General features: G+C 37.7%; 3 protein-coding genes across 10 annotated transcripts in view; 2 read left to right on the top strand and 1 right to left on the bottom strand.

Moving 5' to 3' along the window:
* Nucleotides 1-20,666, bottom strand: part of Svil (Supervillin) — a 133,141-nt gene that overhangs the window by 12,382 nt on the left and 100,093 nt on the right. For all 8 annotated transcript variants that reach the window (XM_070214774.1, XM_070214772.1, XM_070214775.1 and 5 more), the window contains 2 exons: nucleotides 5,051-5,333; nucleotides 4,189-4,344 (listed from right to left, as the gene is read on the bottom strand). In XM_070214774.1, coding sequence (XP_070070875.1) covers nucleotides 4,189-4,344; nucleotides 5,051-5,333 — 439 coding nt within the window. The remainder of the gene's footprint in view (nucleotides 1-4,188; nucleotides 4,345-5,050; nucleotides 5,334-20,666) is intronic.
* On the top strand, nucleotides 12,523-15,641 carry Cyp4d20 (Cytochrome P450 4d20). The gene is made up of 5 exons (XM_017156105.3): nucleotides 12,523-13,126; nucleotides 13,408-13,794; nucleotides 14,236-14,305; nucleotides 14,377-14,573; nucleotides 14,642-15,641. Exons 1-5 carry the CDS (start codon nucleotides 12,964-12,966, stop codon nucleotides 15,349-15,351), a joined length of 1,527 nt encoding a protein of 508 aa, XP_017011594.2. The 5' UTR covers nucleotides 12,523-12,963; the 3' UTR covers nucleotides 15,352-15,641.
* Nucleotides 16,221-17,398, top strand: LOC108067193 (uncharacterized). Its single transcript, XM_017156113.3, has 2 exons — nucleotides 16,221-16,659; nucleotides 16,977-17,398. Exons 1-2 carry the CDS (start codon nucleotides 16,258-16,260, stop codon nucleotides 17,325-17,327), a joined length of 753 nt encoding a protein of 250 aa, XP_017011602.2. The 5' UTR covers nucleotides 16,221-16,257; the 3' UTR covers nucleotides 17,328-17,398.

The raw sequence follows: 20,666 nt of genomic DNA, 5'->3' as shown, positions 1-20,666 counted from the left end.
ATTGTGGGCATACCAGAAAAAAAGGGTGAAACTTAAAGGGGAGAATAGGAAAAGACATTCGAGTTCTTTTAATAACAGAAGATAGAGTTCCTTTTGTAACTTGACTTTAAAAAAATGTATTATTTAAAAAAAACATATTTAATTTTGACCTTTTGATTTCTGGTTTAAGTTGTTTAATTTATAAGCGAGGGGTTTATTGGACTGAAAAAGTTGAGTTTATGATTTTGGCTTTTGATTATAAGCAAACTGTTTTAATTTAATAAAAATTAAATTTTGTCATTTATAGTATAAATATAGTATAAATAAATTTTATACCAAAGTAAAAAAGTTCCTTTTGTATTTTCACCATAAAACTCATTTTTAACATCAATAAACGAATATTTATAAATCCAAATTAATACAAGTTTAATCTCGAATTTTTTTTTACTAAATAATTGGTAAAATGTTTAATGCGTTGTTTAAATTTAACCCCAGCCCAAAATATAAAATCTTTGCACACACAAATTTTCTGTACACTTTCGAGGCTGGAATGTGACCACATAAAAAGGGACAACCAAATATTTTTGGGCTGGGTCCACACATCTGCTGGTCTAAGCTGATGAATCACCAGCAGATTCCTCTTTTTCAGCAGCCCCGAGAAAGCCTAACGCGAAATTGTAGTTGGACTAAAAATAAACCGAATGCAAGTTCAACAGCCATGAAATACAATGAGGTAATTGTCTAAAAATTCAATCGAATAGCAGAGAAACTAAGACAAAAAGGTAGAAGAACGAGAGCAGCGATGAAAGCCCAGGCGACAGGCCACCTTATCTCGAAAAGTAATGAATCACACACAGAAGCAATAAAAGTAATCAGCAATAAGCAGGCATTCTTGCAGCTTGTAGATACATCGGCCAGATACAGATATAAATACAGCTACAGCTACAGATACAAACGGAGAAAACAGAGGGCAGCAGCAGCAGTTGATTTTAGAAGTTTATGAACAGCTCGGGCTACTGCTGTTTTTTCTGCCTTTTTTTGCTTCTGCTCTTGTTGTCACTGCTGCTGAGAGAAGGGCATGGACTAATGAACAAGTACAGCAGCAACATCCAACAACAACAACATCTAGGCAACAATGATAATGAAGTAGACTGAGGAGCCCGGCAAAAAGCTGCAAGTATATCAAATTTACAAAACAATTTACAACAGCATGAGGCGAGGCCTGCAGCTGGAAGATGAGCACGTTCAAGATCTAGACAGAGATCAAATGCTATGGACCAGACGTACACACCACATACATATCTACACATAGCCCCTAAAAACAACAACTTCTGCCAGTTAGAAGCAGTCCAAAAGCAACCTTCGCGAGCCTCCTTTTACCTATCTTATTTTTTCACTTTGTAATTGTTAATACATTTAGGAAAAATATGCCAGAGATTTTAGGAATTTTCCAAAAAATATATTTATATTTTTATTATTTATATTAAATTGAAAAGCCAAAGATTTAAGAGAAATATTATTTTTAAAAATTATATTTATAAAAATTTAATTTTAAAATTTTTTTCAGAAAATGTTTATTGATTAACAATTAAACTTAACAAAAGTTAAGAATATTTTATTAAATAAAATGTTACTTTCCTAAAAATATTTTAAAAATATTTACTTATAGTTTATTAATTTCTTTTAATGATAAACACATATTTTAATATTAGAAATATTTAAGGTAAATGTATACATTTGACTGCTATTTTTTCCCAGTGTTGCTTTTTCAGATGCTGCTCTTGCCACACAGCCCACAGGCGAGTTTAGAAAATTATGGCAAAATGGAAGTTGGCAGCCGGCTCGAAACTGTGAAGGCAGGAGCAACAGAAGAAAACCCCAGACTATCTATATATATATTTTTAGCTGCCCTGTTGGAAGCGAAACTCCTTGAAGTCTGAATTCTGGATGCAGCCTCCAATCCTGGATGTGCCCTTCATTATTATGCGCATTTTCATTTGCTCCGCTCGTTGGCTTTCTGCGACGATCGTGGCCTGATAAATTGTGCTAAATTGCACAAGATTTCTCTCTTTCTGCTTTGACACACGCTGTGGGACTGCGTCAAGGCGCAGAAGTTGGGCAGACTAATTGCGCATACGCCACCTGGGATGCCTGCCAAACAGCGCATGAATTCGAGTGTCTCGCGTCCATCAGAGCAGAGAAAAACAGAAATTCATCTTAATTATTAATAAATTGTGCTCTTAATGTTTGTCGAGTGTCGTGTGGCGGAAAATGAGGGTAGAACTTTAGGGGAAGAATGGGAAAATTGGGCACTCCCTACCAGATGATGTATCTCTTCTAAATATATGATCTCTACATTGACCTTGTCCCACTGTTCTGTCGTCGAGAACACAGAAAAAAACTTCGGGCCAGTTACTAAAAATATATTTTATTTATCGTAATATTAGATATTCTTATACAAGTTTCTAGAGGTCCTCAAAATTTTTAAGAAATTTATAAATACATGGAAATATTTTTAGAAGTCTATCAACTTAATTTATAAGACAATATTTACTTTGATATTATTCCTCCTAAATATAAATATTATTATAACAGTCAAGTAATTTTTCTTTTTATTTTTAAAATACACTACTTTTTCCTAAGTGCACCGAACAACCAAGAAAATAGGAACCAAATTCGAAACACTAACAGCTGTAGCAACAATAACAAAAGCGACAGCACTTGAAAACTCATTTGGCCTGAGAGAGTGGGGAATATAATATGCATTTTGTTTGGTGTGTGGGTCAGAAGATCGCTCTGACACGATTTCCTCACAATTTCTCTCTCCCAACAGTAGGTTCCCCATATATATACCATATAAGGAGGCGGAGTCCCAGTAATTAAGTGTGATTACTTGTAGGGGATAACTTATTGAGGGGAGGGCGCGAAAAGGGCGGGCAAAGTCTGCCGACTACCCGCATAATTATGGACCAGAAGTAACCGTTTAATAGAGAGAGTTCACTAAACTTGATGTCTCGCCAAAAGCTAGCGGCAACTTTGAGTGGATCGGCTAATTGACAGTCCAAACGGAATCGGATTTTAAACCCCAGACTGACGCGAGCCACAAAGTGCCCATGCCCATAAATAGTAAGCCAAAAGCAGGCGAAACTCTTGAATGGTTAAGGTTAGTGAAAACCAAAACTTGCCAAACTTGCACTTCCCCAAAAAAAAACGAATAGTGAAAAAGTTCGCTTTCATTTGAAAAGCATTGCATTTCAATTTTCGCGCCCATTCTGCCGGAAAGTATGCAACATTTAATCGTTAGAGGGCGTTTGCCTGAGTGTATGCTACATTTATTGTGTAAATGCCATGTAGTCTACTAGACGTATACGTAATGAAAAATTGTCAAGTAATTTAATGAAAAACACATTTTTAAAAGGATTTTGGTAAATATTGAAAAAAAAGACGAAAATAATATAAATAATAAATAATTTTTTGTGAAGAATTTTTTCTACTAATGAATTAAATTTTTGAGAATATTTGTATGTTAGTAAATATTTAGCTGGGAAATCAAATTAAATATTATTTCATTTAAAGAAACTCAGAATAAGGTTTATCCATATATTTCTTTATATTTTTCAGAATGTTGATCAAATACGTGTTTATGATTCTTATCACGCATTTCTTGAAGGTATTTCAGTAACCATGAACCAATTTAAAGGTATGTCGGCTTATAGAGTAAGGGAGCTATGAGCCATTCCGATTAATCACAATAACAATATACGCAAATCCAAACAAGACACCTTATCGCGGAACTCACTCCGATTACGTCACTTTCCTGCCTGCCTAAGATGTAAGTCACACTAAAACACACACAACACGCATCATATCATCCAGATAACACCCGCATTATCCCTCCGCAGATCGGTATCACTTGCACTTTTCGCATTATTATGTCATTGCCGTCAGGTTTAACGCTCAGTTGGTCGCCATTGCACGAACAACGGGCCACATTGCGCAGAAATTGCAGAGAAAAGTGCAACAACGTTAATAAACAAAACGATTAGCAATAAGGAAACCATTTTCACGCAATTGCGATCGAGAGCGAGATCGAGTTGGAGATCGAGATCGGATTCGTTGCGGTCCACGGAAGACCACCGCGCATGCGTTGCAGCTTAACCTATCTTCCAGATACCATACATACATAAAATATATAACATCGGTACTCACGTTTACGAAGTTTTCACGGTGCACATCGTCGACTTCGTCGCGCTTCGAGATGCGCTTCTTCCAGTCGTCCTCGCCACTCTTGTGCAGCGCCGCCAAACGCTCCGCAATGGAGCCGGTCTTCGCGATCACCATCGACCGCTGATCGGGGCCCATGACCTGGATAAATGGGTAAATGGTTAATGATTGCTTGGGATCAGCTCACACGTGCATCGGTTTAATTGACACTGGGTCAGAGAAACAATCAAAGGGGGTTCTACTTTGAAATTATTCAAGGGAAAATGATTAGGGCTTTAACTCGATATTTTTTATCATTTTTACATTTTTTTACATTTTCCACAAATAAAATTTAAGACTTTAAATCTTTAAAAATTAAATACTTTTTAAGTATATTTTTTAACTTTTTATATTTATTTCGAAGTATACATTTTGAAGTTCGGATTTCGTTAGATAAAATAAATATATTCCTACTAACAAAAAAATGTTTGATTGCCAAGAGAATCTTTTTTTACATTTTTAAAATTAATTGCCATAATAAACAAAAATAATTATATAGATCTTCAGATTTTATAAAATCTGATATCGGTTAAAAAATATATATATTTTATTCTGTGTAAAAAATTTGAAGATTTAGGGATTTGTTGTTGAATTTTCAGCACTTTTCTTGTTAAAATAAACACTTAATTCCAGGACTACTATATAGATTATTTAGATCTGCTAAAATGCAATTCATTTCTAATAATCTTAACACATTTTTAACTGAAATATTTTAAGGTATGAAATTCTAAGAAAGTTATTTAAGTGAATTTGATTCTTATATTTAAGTTGACAGTTTTATATTTATAGAATTATAATTCCCACTCACCTCTGTTGATGAACGCTGGACGCCTTGAAGAAACTGTGGCAGAGCAGTGGGGTTAGATGAGTCTCCCGAAGCTTCTCCCTGCTCTTGATCCTGATCCTTTTGCTTATCTGGCGATTCCTTGGCGGAGGATGCGGTGCTGCTGCTACTAGTCGATTCCTCCTCCTTGGCTACATGACGCAACTTCACGAAGCCGCCGCCGAGGGGAAGGGGTGGTAGCTGGGGGCCAAGGCCGATGGGTGCTGCTGCGATGCCCGAGAGACTTTTGCTTTTCGCAACGATATTGCTGCAACAGAAACAGAAAAGCGAAGATAAACCCGTTAAAAGTGTGCATAAAGTGTGGCAATTAAGGTGCGTGGTATCCATGAGATACAAGATAAAGAGCTTCGAGTGCAGATACGAATGCATTCGGAAATTACGGAAAACGTGCGTTTTGCTCAATGGATTCGTTCCCATTTTCCCCCATCTTAATAGGAAACTCGTGACATGGCATTTTCCTGGCCACTAATGAGCGAAGTGAGCTGCCTTATTCGTATACGAATACGTCCCCCTTCGAATAGAATGCACAGGAAGCGATCGACAGACAGTCGGCCTTTTATTTCTCCTAAGATTTTTTTGCTCTCCTCTGCAAACCAAAAGCCATGGAAACTTTCTCCTTTAATAGGGGGTAGACCATCATCCATGGCCATTTATTAGGCGCTGGGCAGCGATTTTCCTCATAGATGGCCATGGAATTTTCTTCTTCTGCAAATGGTCGCCGGATTGGTTATTGTTTTGGCTGGGTCTCATTTTTATTGGCCGTCATTTGGTTGACGTTAACAAACCGCGGGCGGTTAATGAGACAAGTTGATTGCCTGGCTCAGGGGGATTATCCTCAAAGATATTGAGTTTACAAGTACCAACTGACAGGGAAAAGTATGCTGGATGGTAAATATAGTGGGGGAAAAACATTGTTGATTACTATTATACCTGAAATTGGAACTATTTTTGGAAAAGTGTAACATTTCGTTTTTAAACAAGGATTTGCTAATAAATCGAATTAAATACTTCATGTACTAAGAATTTATGTATATCAATTTTTACTTAATTTAAATCCATTTAGTAACTGAATAAAATTATTATTTTTATAATTATAAAATTTAAATTATTTTTAAATTTCATTCCTAATAAATCAACGATTTAAATTTATTTTAAAACTAAATAAATTTATCAAATTGGTTTTCAGTATTGAAATATAAAAAAAAATTAGTAACCTCCCATTCCTTCAAAGATTAATCTTGGCTTGATGAAAATGGCATAGAATTCCTCGTCAAATCTTTTGATCTATTGCATAACGTTATTTCCCCGCACATTCCATTCAGCACTTCCATTGATCAAAAGCGGGTCTTTGTCTCAGCAAAACGAGATTCAATCTGTATCGAATGGAAACCGCCTTGTAAATTCGCAGTCGCTTTTTATTATTTTTTAATCTTTTTTTCGAGGCACCGTTAAGAACGACTCGAAGATTTTTCATAAACTTTTGACCAGACACACTTATTAGTCACCGGACATGTTTCGGTACATTTTGATTTCTAATTCTGGATGCCGAGAGCCTTAAGATATCTCGATATATCTCGCAGCGTGAGTCAAAAGTGGGGTGATAAACGAAAAACCCAACAAAAAAGGCCCGGCATTTATATATGTCACTGGTTATTCGGAACGACAGGCATTAAGAAACCGCTAAGAACTTGTTTGGATTTCGGTTTGGCAGTTTGGCAATGGCCATGCAAAAAGGAAAAACGAAGCGCACTCACATTTGAGAAATCACAGCACGTGGTTTTTTTTTTGTTATTTTACAGAGGCACTGGAAAAGCGAATGAAAAGCGGACTGCACGCGAAGAGCGAACAAAGACGAATGAGCAGGCAACCTAAAGACTGGGTCCCAAGATACTTAGACTTAGGTATACTGAGCACTGAGCTCTGAATTTCAATCCCGACTAAGCTCATCACCTGCCGACCAAAACGACGGCAGGTAAACAAACAGCCAAACTGCTGACAGCTAAATTGCATATTAATTTGGGAAACATTTTTGACAGCCCCGCGACAGGCAAACCTAGCTGACTGACCAGGTGCTGGGTTTTCGGACCTCATCTACCTGTGAAATCGGGCACTTTGACCACTGTTTGCTGATCGCGTTTAAATCTGTAGGGTAGGGTGACAACTATATAAACGGAGTTTTAGCACCTTGAATGTAAATACTTCAATATAAAGAAGCTATGAATAAATGGAGATATTTGCTATATAGAGAAGATAATGTTATTTAAAATGTATTAAAGAAAGAATCCTTAACATAAAAAAACCTTTTTAAAAAGGTGACCTTTTAATTTACCACCTGTTAAAAATTATTATAAAAAGGGTTAAAAAAACAATAAATAAATATGTAAACATTAAAAAAAATTTGTTATTTCTGAACTGTTTAAAATTGGTATGACAACTAAAAGAAAGGAAGAATAAATAGTTAAGGGATTTATCTGAAGCTGGTTAAAATAATTCCTTCCTCTGCAAAATCAAAACTCCAATTGAAACTCAAACTGGAATTCAATTACCATGCATAACCACATGGAAATGGCATTGGTAAAGTTCAAAGTTTAGCCACAACCGCTGAGACGTGAAATCAAAGTAAAAGCTTGGCTAATGGAATAATGGCTAAAATTGCAGACACTCTGGAGTGAGAAGGGGATTATCTTTCTGAACGACCAGGAGTCGTAGGTCAGAGGGCAGACACGCGAATGGCTCCTCCTGGGCTTGAACTTCTCCTTCTCCGGTTTCCCAATAGCTATAGTTTTTAATGCAGTAATTGCCCTTTGGAAAGCGTTTAGCAAGCAATTAATTTGAGTGGCAAAACTCCTGGGTGCGGTGGTCAATATGGCCAAGACACACCCATAAAAAAAATATAAAAACTTGGCAGAAAACTATTCACCTTTATTTCCTTAAGACGGACAGCTGAGAGTTTTAGTTTCCGCGAAAAATAGACTATTTTTCTGTATATAATTAGAAGCCATCCCAAGGATCGTTGATCATCCATCCACTCATCATTCACTTGCGTTTTGTAATTGAATTACCCAGTGTGCGGTAATTAAAACTTTTCTTTTTTTCTAGACAAAAGTGAATGCGAAGCGAGACTGAGAGTGATCACGCGATCAGTTTGGCAATGCGGCAGCTGGCTTATAGTTTATGCTTTATGGCGACTTAATGATATAACAAAATGAATTGTTTTATAAACTATTTGGCGCGGCATAAATAATTGCACGCCATTCGAGCCTTGGATCTTTATGAGGTCCTCACACGAAATCTGCGTCTCTAATGGAGTTGTAAACTCCAACAGATTCGCTCAAGGTGTTGAAAATGTATGCAAAACTGAAATACCTTTATAAATTATGCGAAGAACACTTGTGGCAATGCAAAACTCTCCGTTTCTAGAGGGTCTCTGTCATTGTCTCTGTGTCAAGTGCTCGCGGTGAGAGATATATAAGATGTATAAGATATAAAAGCAATAATAAATCAACGGCATTGGCAACGGTCTGCGTTTGAGCGGTTTTCAACAAGGTTACAGCCAGCAGTTGAGGCTGAAATAAGTAAAAATAATAATATCTCGCAGCTAATAATACTAAAACATGATATATTTCCAACAGAAGCATCAGACTTGATGGCAAACCGCAAATATTATATCAGGCAAAGCCATCAAGCTGGATTGGATCGTGTGGCAGCACTCAAAAAAATAAATTACAAGAAATAAAACAAATTTATCATAATTTAAGAAGAAAAGTTAATAATATTTAATCAAACAATTATTTAAAGTATTTTAGTGAACTCGAGGTCATGATTTGCTTACATCTTTTATAACACTATGATTTTAGTATTTTAACACTTTTGGTGGGTATTGAACTCTAGACTTTTAAGGATTTTAAATGTTTATAATTGTTTCTATTTTTAATTGGAAGCCTATTTCTTATATTTCGTGCTCGAACCCAATAATATATGTATAATTATTATTTTCTTTTTGCCATTTAAAACCTAAACTTTTTTTTAAGTGCCGCCACATGAAGCTCAGGTGAATTGCCGGTAATGTATCGCGTCATATAAATCACCAGGTAAGCAGAAATTGACTTATGCAATGAATTATGGCAGAAAGCGAATGGGACTCGCAAAAAAACTCACAAGAGCAGCGATTTTTGGGCGGCCCAAAAGAGCGACAATTACCCACGAAGGCGCCAAGCGAAAATGCCAAGTTGATGAGAGCAATGAAAGGTAATGAAGATCCGGACAATGAGCGGAGATATAGGAGATCTAAGATATCTCAGAGATCCAAGATCCCAGAGTTGGCCAGATTCAAGTTCGCTTCGGGTTGACTTTCCCACGCCGCAGTTTACCCGCTTTTGAAGTCCCAGGAGATCTTTCGAGTTGAAGGCGGCGGTAATGATGCAAAATTACAACGTCAACATGGGCTTACAGCTTTTTCGCTTTTTCTGTTTTTTTGCTTTTGGCTCGACTATTTTGCTCTTTTGTCTGCCCATTCGACATTTCATTAGGCCGACCCCGCGCCAGGTTTAAAAATATGTATTGTAGTTGCCAACTCTCGAGGCTTTTGTTTCACTCAGTTTGGCCAGCTGAAAATCTTGCTTAATTGTTTGTCTGGGTTAAAAGCCAAAATTTCACCTCAAGTTCAAGGTGTCGCGGGTTTTTGGGTTTGACTTTGCGAAATCGAAATTTGGCAATGGCTAAACCGTGAAAGTCAGCAAAAATATTTTGTTTCATTTTGAATATCTGTTTTAGAATTAGCTGTATTAGATGTATTAGAATAATTTTAATTTATTAAATCATTTTCTTGACTCTTTAAATTTTGAATTTAAATAACTAAAAATTTGTCTTTAATATTGGAAACAAAGTGGAAATAGTTGAAATGTTTCTTAATATTTATTTATATTTAATATTATTAAGGTAGAAATTTAATAAATATTTTTTCAATTTGTTTATTGAAAGACTGCTAACTTAACCCATTAAATTGAACCCATCAAATCTATATTAATTTTATAACTTTATTTAATTTTTCAATCACCTGTATTGTTTTTTCCTTAAAACTTTCTAGGGTTAACTTTTAGCAACTTTTGTGTCTGCAACATTTGTTGATGGACTTTTGCAATCAGCTGACTTTTGTTTTTCCACGAGCAGGCGCAGAAACCCAGACACGTGCTGTCGACAGAAGCAACCCTCCAGTGAGTAGCTCCTCGGCGCCTTCACCACCCAAATCCCACATCCAAAAACCCATCCCATTGAGGGATCCCCAGACATGTTATTCTTTCGGTTCTTCGGTTTGCCGGTTGCCGGGGTAACACCGAAAATGCGTCAAAACAAAACTCAGTCCTCTGTTCTTTGTTCGATGTCAATGGCCATGGAGGTTATGGAGGTGGTGTTGAATCAGGGGGAAGATTGGGTGGTTTATTTTTGGGAAATCCGGGAGTTTGGGAGCCATTGGTAAATGGCAGTTGAGTGACTCCTCGTTTTGACTGCAGCGGAAGCAGGAAACATGCGTTTTTTGGGCAGGGCAAAAACAAAGGAGTTAAATCGAATTGCTCTTGAAATGATGGTTAAGATCTGGCTAGCTATATCTTATGAAGGGGATTTCTCATGGGTTTGTACTGGCTACGTGCCTGTCACGGCTTTTCCCGTGAATTGCAGTTGGGGCGTTTACTTATTGATTGAGTTTTTCTATAGGAGTATACCATTTCCCCCCGTCTATCTAATGGACCCGCATAATTACCCTTATTACTCCACCATGAAATTCTTCCGCTTTCTGCTTCAGTTTCCCTGGGAATAACGTGAGTCAACGCTTTTTAGCTGGTCTACAATTTGGCCGATTGTTTTGCTTTTCTTTCTGCTTATATCTGGTATCTTCTATGGAAGATATATATAGTATATATATATATATTAACGATGTGACGCTCCCATTTACCGTTCTGCTGGCGTCAGAGGAAAACAGCGTCATCGTCATGGAAAAAGAAGGTAAACTTCTTTGGGCCTTTCGACGTTTTGATAGCTTGTTTGCGTTTCTGGTGGCCAGGCCCACGAACATGTGCGGATGTCATCCGCCGAGTGCCTTAATTGACCGCCAAGTGAATGTACTTGCTACGACTGTCTCCGGTGTTTCGAGTTGAGTTGTCCCCGCCCATCTCTTAGACCCATGAGACCCGTACCCGTACCCTCATCATCCCGGGTCTCTTCTACTTCTACTTCAACTCCAATGAACTCTGCGCCGCCAAGTTCAACGAGTTAACCGGGAACAACGGCAACCAGAACTACGAACAGCAATCGCAGTCCATTCAACTGGGGACCTCATGCACTCAGAAAAATAATAATATAGAAGTTTAAAATGTAAATGTAAAAAAAAATTATTTTAAATAATAGTTATTTAGAATATTTATTTATAAAGTTTGGAAATGTTGCAGTTTATCTGCTTATGAAATAGGTAATGTTTATTTTAAATATAGAGTTTTATCCAGTTAAAATAACAATCAAAAAAACCGATCTTGTTATAGGAAAAGGGCTATAAAAATAACAAAAAAAAAATTAACATATTTTATTGATAGTTAAAACACATTTTTTTCAGGTTTATATAAATTAAAAAAAAATGTTGAGAAATTTTTATGAAAAATTGCCTTATTTTAGAAGAATTTTATTTTGAAGGAGTATTAAAATTGAATTTAACTGAAAAATTCAACATTTAATTGTTGAAATAAATTTAGCAATAATTTTAATTATTATTCACAGTGCCTGATTTTTCTCTGAGTGCAGTCGCGAGGTCTGGTCTCGTGTCTTGTCGCCTCGCTCCGATTGTCACAGCTGTTTTTTCTGGCGGGGAAGGTGGCTATGGGATGGAGGGAAGGAGGAACTGGAGGGCTTGGTGGACTGGTGGCTTGACAAGTGTCTTGTTCTGCTCATCGGAAGATGCTACCGTTTCCTGGGTGCCCAAGCCCTCCCGAAGTCGCGAATTTGCTATTTTCGAGGGGTTTGGTCTGGCGCATAAATTTACCTTTTAATTGCTTAAAACATTGTTGCAGTGAGAGCTTACAGCTCGATCGGTGTGGATTGATACACTACTACAAATACCATGGGCCATTTAGAAATGATTGCTTTGAATTAAAAAGCTTTGTAATTGTGGCTGGCTTACGAGGCACAAATAAAAAAATTCAAAAAAACGAGTTGCATTTTAATTAGGCTAACAATATACTAGATGTGCAATGTACAGTAGTAAAAAGAGAACGATATTGAATAAACAGAACAGGATTTTTAATTTCTGAGTCTATAATTATTTTAATAATTACCAAGATTTAATCCAGAATTTTGGCACGCATTTCAAACAATATTTAAAATTTAAGGAATACTTTTTCTTTTCAGATCCTAACCAGATTTTTATTTATTTCATTCCAACGATCGTTCACTGTATGTTTAATGTACATATATTTTACACTTTCAATATCAGCACTTGCTTACTCGGCATGGTCACTTCGACTATCTGGCAGAACGAAAAGCTCGCTTTGAATGCGAATCGCACGCCCCGAATTGCAACACTCGAGAGCTCATAATCAAAATACAACTCATATGTTTCAACCAGAAAACCAGTTCCCCCGGAGAAGAGTAATTTACTGAGAGCGAGAGAATCTACGTACAAATTCTACAGACAATATATAGTTTTGAAATCCGAAATTGCGCTTGGCTGGTCAAGCGGCCGGTTATCATCGTTCGTCCCAAACAGTTGATCTACAAAAGCGGCGGTGTCAACAACGCAAAAAAGTGAAACCAAATCGAAAAAACATCCAACTCTGATCCCTGGCTTTAATCACCGCCAAAAGGTCACAATCCAGTAGTAGTAGCAGTGCAAAATGTGGCTGACCCTGATCACTGGGGCTCTTATATTGCTCCTGACCTGGGACTTTGGACGCAAAAGGCAGCGAGTGGCAGCCTTTGAAAAATCCAAGATACCTGGGCCCATTTCTATACCGATCCTGGGCTGTGGCCTTCAGGCTTTGAATTTAGGAGCAGAGAGTGAGTTATATGCGAAAAATAATATATTCTACATAGAAAGTCCAGTAATATAGAATTTATTCCGAAATTTAAAAAATCTTTTTTGTTTTATCAGAATACTGAGGATTATAAACCGCTAATTGCATGTGATTAAAAAATTGAGATTATTACTTTTCTTCACAATTCAAACGAAGTGGGTAGTTCATAAAGCTAATGATTATAATAACAAAAATCCCTTTAATGATATTATGATCTTTCTAATCTAATCGAAAAACGTATAATAATAAAATATATTTGTCCAGACATTATCAGCTGGGTGGGCGAAAAGTTCGACGAATACGGAAAGACCTTTCGCTTTTGGATCCTGGACGAATCCTCGATCTACACAAAGGATCTCAAGTATTTCGAGGCCATCTTAAGCAGCACCACCCTGCTGGCAAAGGGTCAACTTTATGAATATCTTCGACCTTTCCTAAACGATGGGTTACTCGTTAGCACGGGTAGAAAATGGCATGCGAGGAGAAAGATCTTCACCCACGCCTTTCACTTCAAGGTTCTCGAACATTATGTGGAGATCATGGATCGGAATAGTGGGGTGATGGTGGAGAGCCTCAGGAAGCTGGCCGATGGAAAAACAACGGTGGATATGCTTAAGTATGTGTCCCTGGCGGCACTTGATGTGATAACAGGTTAGTCGTCGTTTTGGATTAACTAAGATATATTACAAAGTCATTAAAAATAAATAAGATTTGTGGCTTGACTGTGAAATTTCTTCATCTTAGAATTCTGGGAATTCCCTTTCTTTATTTTTGTGTTTTAAATTTATATGAGACATTTATTTATGGAGTGCCATTACTTAAAAACGTGGTTGTTCAGTTAATAAATCCTAAGATAATCTTTTTCTGTGATTCTCTTTAATAAGGTTGTAAAATAAATGCAAAAAAAGTCTTGTTACTTATAATATTTATTATAATATATATATTTTATAATTAAACATTACTTAAATATTTTACAATATCATTTTGCGACCTATCATAATAAATCCAATTGCTTGTCATATATTATTATTATTAAGTACCTTCACCTTTCATTTCTTATGCTGAGTATTGATTTATTGAACCCACTTGCAGAGGCCGCCATGGGAGTCCAGGTGAATGCCCAGAACGACCCCGATTTTCCCTACATAAAGGCGCTAAAGAGGTGGGTTTATAACGCTATTATAATGGACAAAGTTCCTTTTAACACTTTCCCACTCCCTTCTTTTTCTATAGTGTGGTCTATATCCAACCGGATCGCATGTACAAGTTCTCGCAGCGCTACGATTGGCTTTTCCCGCTGGCGGCACCTCTGTTGCACCGACGACTACTGAGCGATATACGCGTCATGCACGACTTCACCGACAAGGTCATCCGCGAGCGGCGAGAAACTGTGGAGCGGGCGAAGGCTGACGGCTCATACCGACCGCTGAGTGGGTGCACTGAATCACTGAATCACCAGGAAGTTATAAATCTAACTTTTACCTAATCTCTTTTGCAGGTCTGGGCGATGCTGAAATTGGCAGGAAATCCCAAATGGCTTTGCTGGACATTCTCCTCCAGTCGACCATCAATAATGAGCCCCTAAACGATGCGGATATTCGCGAGGAGGTGGATACTTTCATGTTCGAGGGCGATGATACCACCAGTAGTGGAGTTTCCCATGCCCTCTATGCCATTGCCAGGCATCCCAAAGTTCAGGAAAGGATTTACGAAGAGTTACTGGAGGTTCTTGGTAAAGATCCCAACGCTCCAGTTAGTCAATCTCAGTTGCAGGAACTCAAGTACCTAGATTGTGTTATCAAAGAGACCATGCGGCTTTATCCTCCAGTTCCGGCGGTTGGGAGACACACCCAAAAGGAACTGAAAATTGGTGACAAAACCATTCCTCCAAATACCAGCATTTACCTAGTTCTATACTACGCCCATCGAGATCCGGATTACTTTCCCGATCCTCTAAGCTTCAAACCAGAAAGATTTTTGGATGATCATGAAGAAAACCATCAGAACTTTTCCTATGTTCCCTTTAGCGCCGGACCCAAAAACTGCATTGGTCAGAAGTTTGCCGTTCTGGAAATGAAATCCCTGATCAGCAAGGTCCTGAGATTCTACGAGCTTCTGCCTTTGGGCGAGGAACTCAAGCCCATGATGAACTTTATCCTGCGCTCAGCTTCGGGCATCAATGTGGGTCTGAGACCCAGAAAGTCATAATACAAACTAACACTCAAAATGTTTTAGGGTTTCGGTTTAGGGTAACTGGGATATTCGTGATATATAGTATAGTAAGACTTTATTATCTAATCATTAAGTACTTAAGAACGTGTTGATTATTAAAATAAAGACTTTTTTGTAATAAACTATGTTTATTTTTGGGATTTATAGGATATTTTATATTATTTCTTCTTTCCATGATAAATGTAAATAATTATTGTAAAAAATAAATCTTGAAAGTAACTCGAAGGGTGACAAAACCTGTTGATTGTTTATAAATAAACCGCTTACTCATTCGCCTTCTATTACAACCCCTTAAACGCAATGCGACTCACACGGCTTAGCCACAAAAAGATTACTCCAATATTTGCGGTGATTATAAAATTAGGCCCCCAAACAAAAGGTATTTGAACAGCGGATGAGCGTGGCGCGTCATAAAGAATCCCGAGTTTATCAACGTAAAATACTGTATTTACCTTGGGCCAATATTAACCAGCTACTTAGGAGGCGTTCACACCGTGAAAAGCTATTCCTCATGGAGATTTAGAGCTTCCTCGAGCGTCATATAAAATATGAAACATAGGTTCTATCTTGCAAATGAAAGAAAGGAATGCATTTCTCGGAAACTGTATATTTTCCGCGATCCCAATTCAATCAGACTTAGTAGAGCTCTCGTGTTTATCTATGGTTTATCGTTTGGCCAAAAGATAATGCGCCAGGGTAATAGAAAAGTTTTGCAAAAACAGATAAGAGCATCGCGAAAGGAAATCACATAACGTCTCTTATCATCGCCGCCTGTCAGCCGCATCGGGTTTGCACATATAAAAGAGGCCTCCGCCGGAGGCAGTGCGTCAAAAGAGCTTCTGTCTTCAGTTCTGATAGGTTATTATTTTTGGAATATCTGCAATGGAGTCTACGAAAGTGCTAGCCTCGCTGCTACTGATTGCTTTGGTGGCTCTATCTCCTGCCGAAGGAATCAGCAGGCCTCTGCCTCCCTACGTGGGTCTGCCCACCCAGGATGGCCTCACCCGGTTGTTCCTCAATTCCCGGGTCACCCATCGCGATCCCTTCGCCTCGGTGGCCTGTTTCGGTGGCTACATCGGTGAATCCAACCTGATCGCCGAACTGTACAGTAACAACTTCACCAATTGTCTTAAGACCTCGACGAACTCAAGGAGGGGCATTGATGCCGATTTCCTGGCCACTCGCAGGACCATCCGACTCTCCTCCGAGAGGGTTTGCCAGGAGCTCAGCGCTTGCAATGGCATCAACAGCACCCTCGCCTCCTTCAAATGCCATGCGAATGTGGTGAGTGAAGTCTAAATAAATTAGTATCTTCTTATCTGGGATCTTTCATAATTTGATCCATTGACTCAAAACCGCCTTTCCCTCGAGTTATGGAAGTTAAACTCTATTGCATTCGATTTTCGTTGGAAAAATATTTTTTTTGTATTTAATTATCTAGTAATTTTTTCACAATAATATTTAAGACTCTTTAAAACCAAAAATTCGCTTAGATCAGTTGGAATTATTTTGTAAATATAAATCCTAGTTTGTCCTTTCCAATTTCATAAAAATATTTAAAGTTCCTAGAATTATATTATAATAAATCCCTTATATTCCAGGGCTCCAACAACACCGTCTCCACGTACAGCATCTCGGGCAATGCCTCCGAATCGGCCAGTTTGCTGGAGGAACGCTACCGAGTGGTGGAACTTCAGCACGACCAGTGTCGCCGCAAGGCGGAGAAAAACTACGTGGAGTCCACGGCCAAGAACTACAACCACCTGCAGGCCTGTTTGGACGGACGTGTGCAGCCGAAGCCCATGCCTAAGCCCACAACTACGACCTCCACAACTAGCACCACCACCACCACCACCACGACCACGGAGGCACCCACCGAACCACCGACCACCACCGAGACGCCTTTAAACCTGGACGATCAGTTCAAGCAGCTTTTGAATTTGTTAAACTAATGCCCGCCAAAGTGTACAACTTTCTCAAGAAGCGGCTACGTAATTAAAGCAAGCATTTGCACAACTTGAAATTCAACCCTTTGGGCTTCAGGCAAATAAATTAACCCTGCAAAAAGGGGTTGAAGGATTGAATTTCGCAAATGGCAAACGAAAAAAGAGGAAGGAATTAGCAAAATATTTAGACAGGCAAAAAGGGAAGTCCTGGAAATTTACTTGTGTCAGTTGAAAGGGTTTTAAGTGTTTTAACCTTTAAAGTAGAAAAATGGTATGAGAACTAGCGACTATCGATATTATCGTTACTATCGGAAATTTTAAAAATATCAACCACAAATTACAAAGTAAGAAAAACTGAAAGCAAATTACTAAAAAATTAAAACAAATAATTGAAAATATCGATACATCTACCGATTGCTCTAGCAACCCTACTTTATAATGTTGTTGTAGTATTTATAAACTCTTAAAACTTCTCTCGCCCCTCTTTCAAATACCACAACTTAAGATCATGATTAATGAGTTCCAAAAGAAAGAGATCTTAAACTCCACAACCCGAGGCTCTTCCGTTTTCGACACCTCAAGACGGAAACACTTTTGATTAATCGACATCGTATGAAGAAATTATTTAAGCCAATAATGAGCTAAATGCGAAATAACTCAACGAGATCTTAGATCTTGAGATACAGAAATTATTATGCCATTTATGGCAATGAAAATCAAAGTGGAAGAGCAGCACAGAAGACCTGACCAAAAGCTGGAGAATGGTCATAAGCCATTGAAGCTGGCCGCCTTTGGGTGCCAATCCCCAAACCCCCTGCCTCTTTTTACCAATCAAAAGAACACGTTTGGCTTTTATGGCTTTCGGGTTTTTGTTTTTTTTGCCTCTGATTTGCTTCTTTCCCTTTTAAGTCGATGGCCAAGTCGGCTTTTCCCTGTGAATGCCTCCGCCTTCTAGGGTTTTGAAAAGACAGAAGAAAAAAAGAACAAGATTCGAGGGAAAACAAAGACATGGCCATAGAAGAAACACTGGAAACAGAAACACCTGTTGGCTGGAGAGCAAGTGGCTCATTTATTAGCACAATTGGCGTGGCATTCGACGCTAGTTTTTTTATGGACCTAGCAAGAACCGAGAAATCTTAGGAGTATGGGGAATATGCCACTTATGTGTAATTCCCGGAATGCGATTACGTCAATCTGGGATGCGTTTTATTGCCGACGATGGAAGGGGAGTGACTTCTAATTTACTTTTGCTGCAAAACTAATTAAAATGCAACTTGTAGTTGGGTGTTTACGACGTGGGTTCTGTGATAATTGCCGGTGAAAATCGAAAAGGAATGTGAAGGGGAGTGTTGATTAAGTTTAAGATGGTAAAGGTGATAAAGATTGTAATTTATAAGCAGTAAATTTCAATTACTAAGCTTCCTTTTAGTTAATTAATTTTTCCACTTCATAGAAACGAAATGGAGTTGATCATTACTCAACTCTGGAAGCTTTCATCTGATATCGTTGATGTTGAAATGTGAGGAATTAATCACCTACTCATGTGAGCTACAGAACTCCATTCCTAACCCACATTGACGGCACAATTTACGCGCTTCATTGAGCCTCAGTCTCTGAGACTCTGGCTCTAACCCACTCAAGCATGGCGAAAAAAATAGAAAAAAGCCAACAAAAATAAACAAAAATCTGAGGCTTGTCAACGTTATGCATAACCAATCGAAACGAGTTTTCCTTCGGACGAAAAACGTGAACTTTTCATTTTCATTGGGGCACAGAGACAGACAGAAAATTGGGGGAAATGTGTTAATGCAACGTGAGAGTTGAAAAATGCTCAATAAATATTTGCAAATGCTTTGCATAAATAAATGAAAATTGCCTATGCCAAAACGAAGCAGGCTGGCCTGACAGCCTGGCCAATTAAGGCAAAAGTTGCAAGTGCGATGGCGGCATCGTTGTCGCCAAAAACAAAAGTTAAGAAAAAATGCGGCTTTTAAGTAATTGAGGCAACGAATTCATTACATCCTGTATAAATTATCGGATTTTCGTGAATATTTATTTATGTTATTTTGTGGGGGAAAGAAAATGAATCTTTAATTTTAATACATATATTTTATAGAATTTTCAAGTATTTTTATGATCATGAAGTTTGTTGTGTTTTGTGAAGAAAGAAAAATAACTTTCTAGAGATTTAAAAACAATTAAAAAGAAATTTAATTCATAATATTTTGTAATGGCACTAAAAATTTTAATTATTATTTATTAAATATATTTCTTTAGTTACAATATATACTTTTACAACATTTTTTGACATTGTTAGGCATATTTACTTTATTTATCCTTAAGGCTCAAACGTTTTAAGGTGCCCATTAACTGGATATACCCTTGTTTACCATACGTTTATAGGGTATTTAACCAACTGTACGTAAAACTAGTTTGCCTGGAGCTGAAAAATACAAAAAAAAACAACAACTGAAAGCGCAGAAAAGGAAATCGTCGCCCGTCGTCATCGAAGTTGTTGGTGTTGTTGCCTTTGGTGCCTTTTAAGGCTTTTTGGCGTGTTGCGCATGCGCCGTGTATGCTATCAATTTCAGCTCAACTGTATGGGTGTATGTATCTATGTGTCGGTGTATTCGGGTCATTCGCATTTTCACATTTTAAGGCGTAAGTTGTTTTTGGTTTTGCATGTTGATTTTTCCTAAGATTTCTGGACTTGCAACCTGTTGCACATTGCAAGTTGCAACTTTTACTGTCAGTGAACACAGAGCCCAGTACCCCGACCACGCCCCCTTTTCCTCCGCCCCCTGTTGTCTTGTGGTGCCGCCTGTTAATGGGTAATGGCATGTTGCTGCTGCCCCGATGAAGCGATTTTTGCTTTGTTTGTTACTTAATTGCGCCAAAGTCATTAATAATCGATTAACAGTATATGGCGAGAGGATGCCGATGACGATGATGGCAGATGGAAGCTGAGTCGCAGGAAACTGGGGAAGGAAGTGGATGGAAGCTTCCTTTGGGTTTAGAAAGAGAGAGTGAGTCATTTAGGAAATTACCTGCCATTAAAATGGTTAAGCGATCCATCATCGTAAAGTCAGTAAAAATCCTGTTCTGTTTATTGGTGAAAGCATTAAACATGTAATGATTTAATAAGCAACTTAAACTAAAAAAGGATTTTTTTATTAGCATGAATATTTTTCAAAACTCAAATAAAAAAGGACTAATGTTAAGTAACTATCTTTATTTTTTGTGAAAAGTAAAATCTAAAATATTTATTTAAAACTCAAAAATAAATCAATAAAAATGTAAATAATCCAGTGTATTGAATTTTAAAAAAGTTAAAATTAAACAAAA

This window comes from Drosophila takahashii, chromosome 3L (genome assembly GCF_030179915.1).
Source record: "Drosophila takahashii strain IR98-3 E-12201 chromosome 3L, DtakHiC1v2, whole genome shotgun sequence".
Taxonomy (NCBI): Eukaryota; Metazoa; Arthropoda; class Insecta; order Diptera; family Drosophilidae; genus Drosophila; species Drosophila takahashii.
The sequence above is the reverse complement of the archived record's forward strand: the minus strand, read 5'-3'. Positions and strand labels throughout refer to the sequence as shown.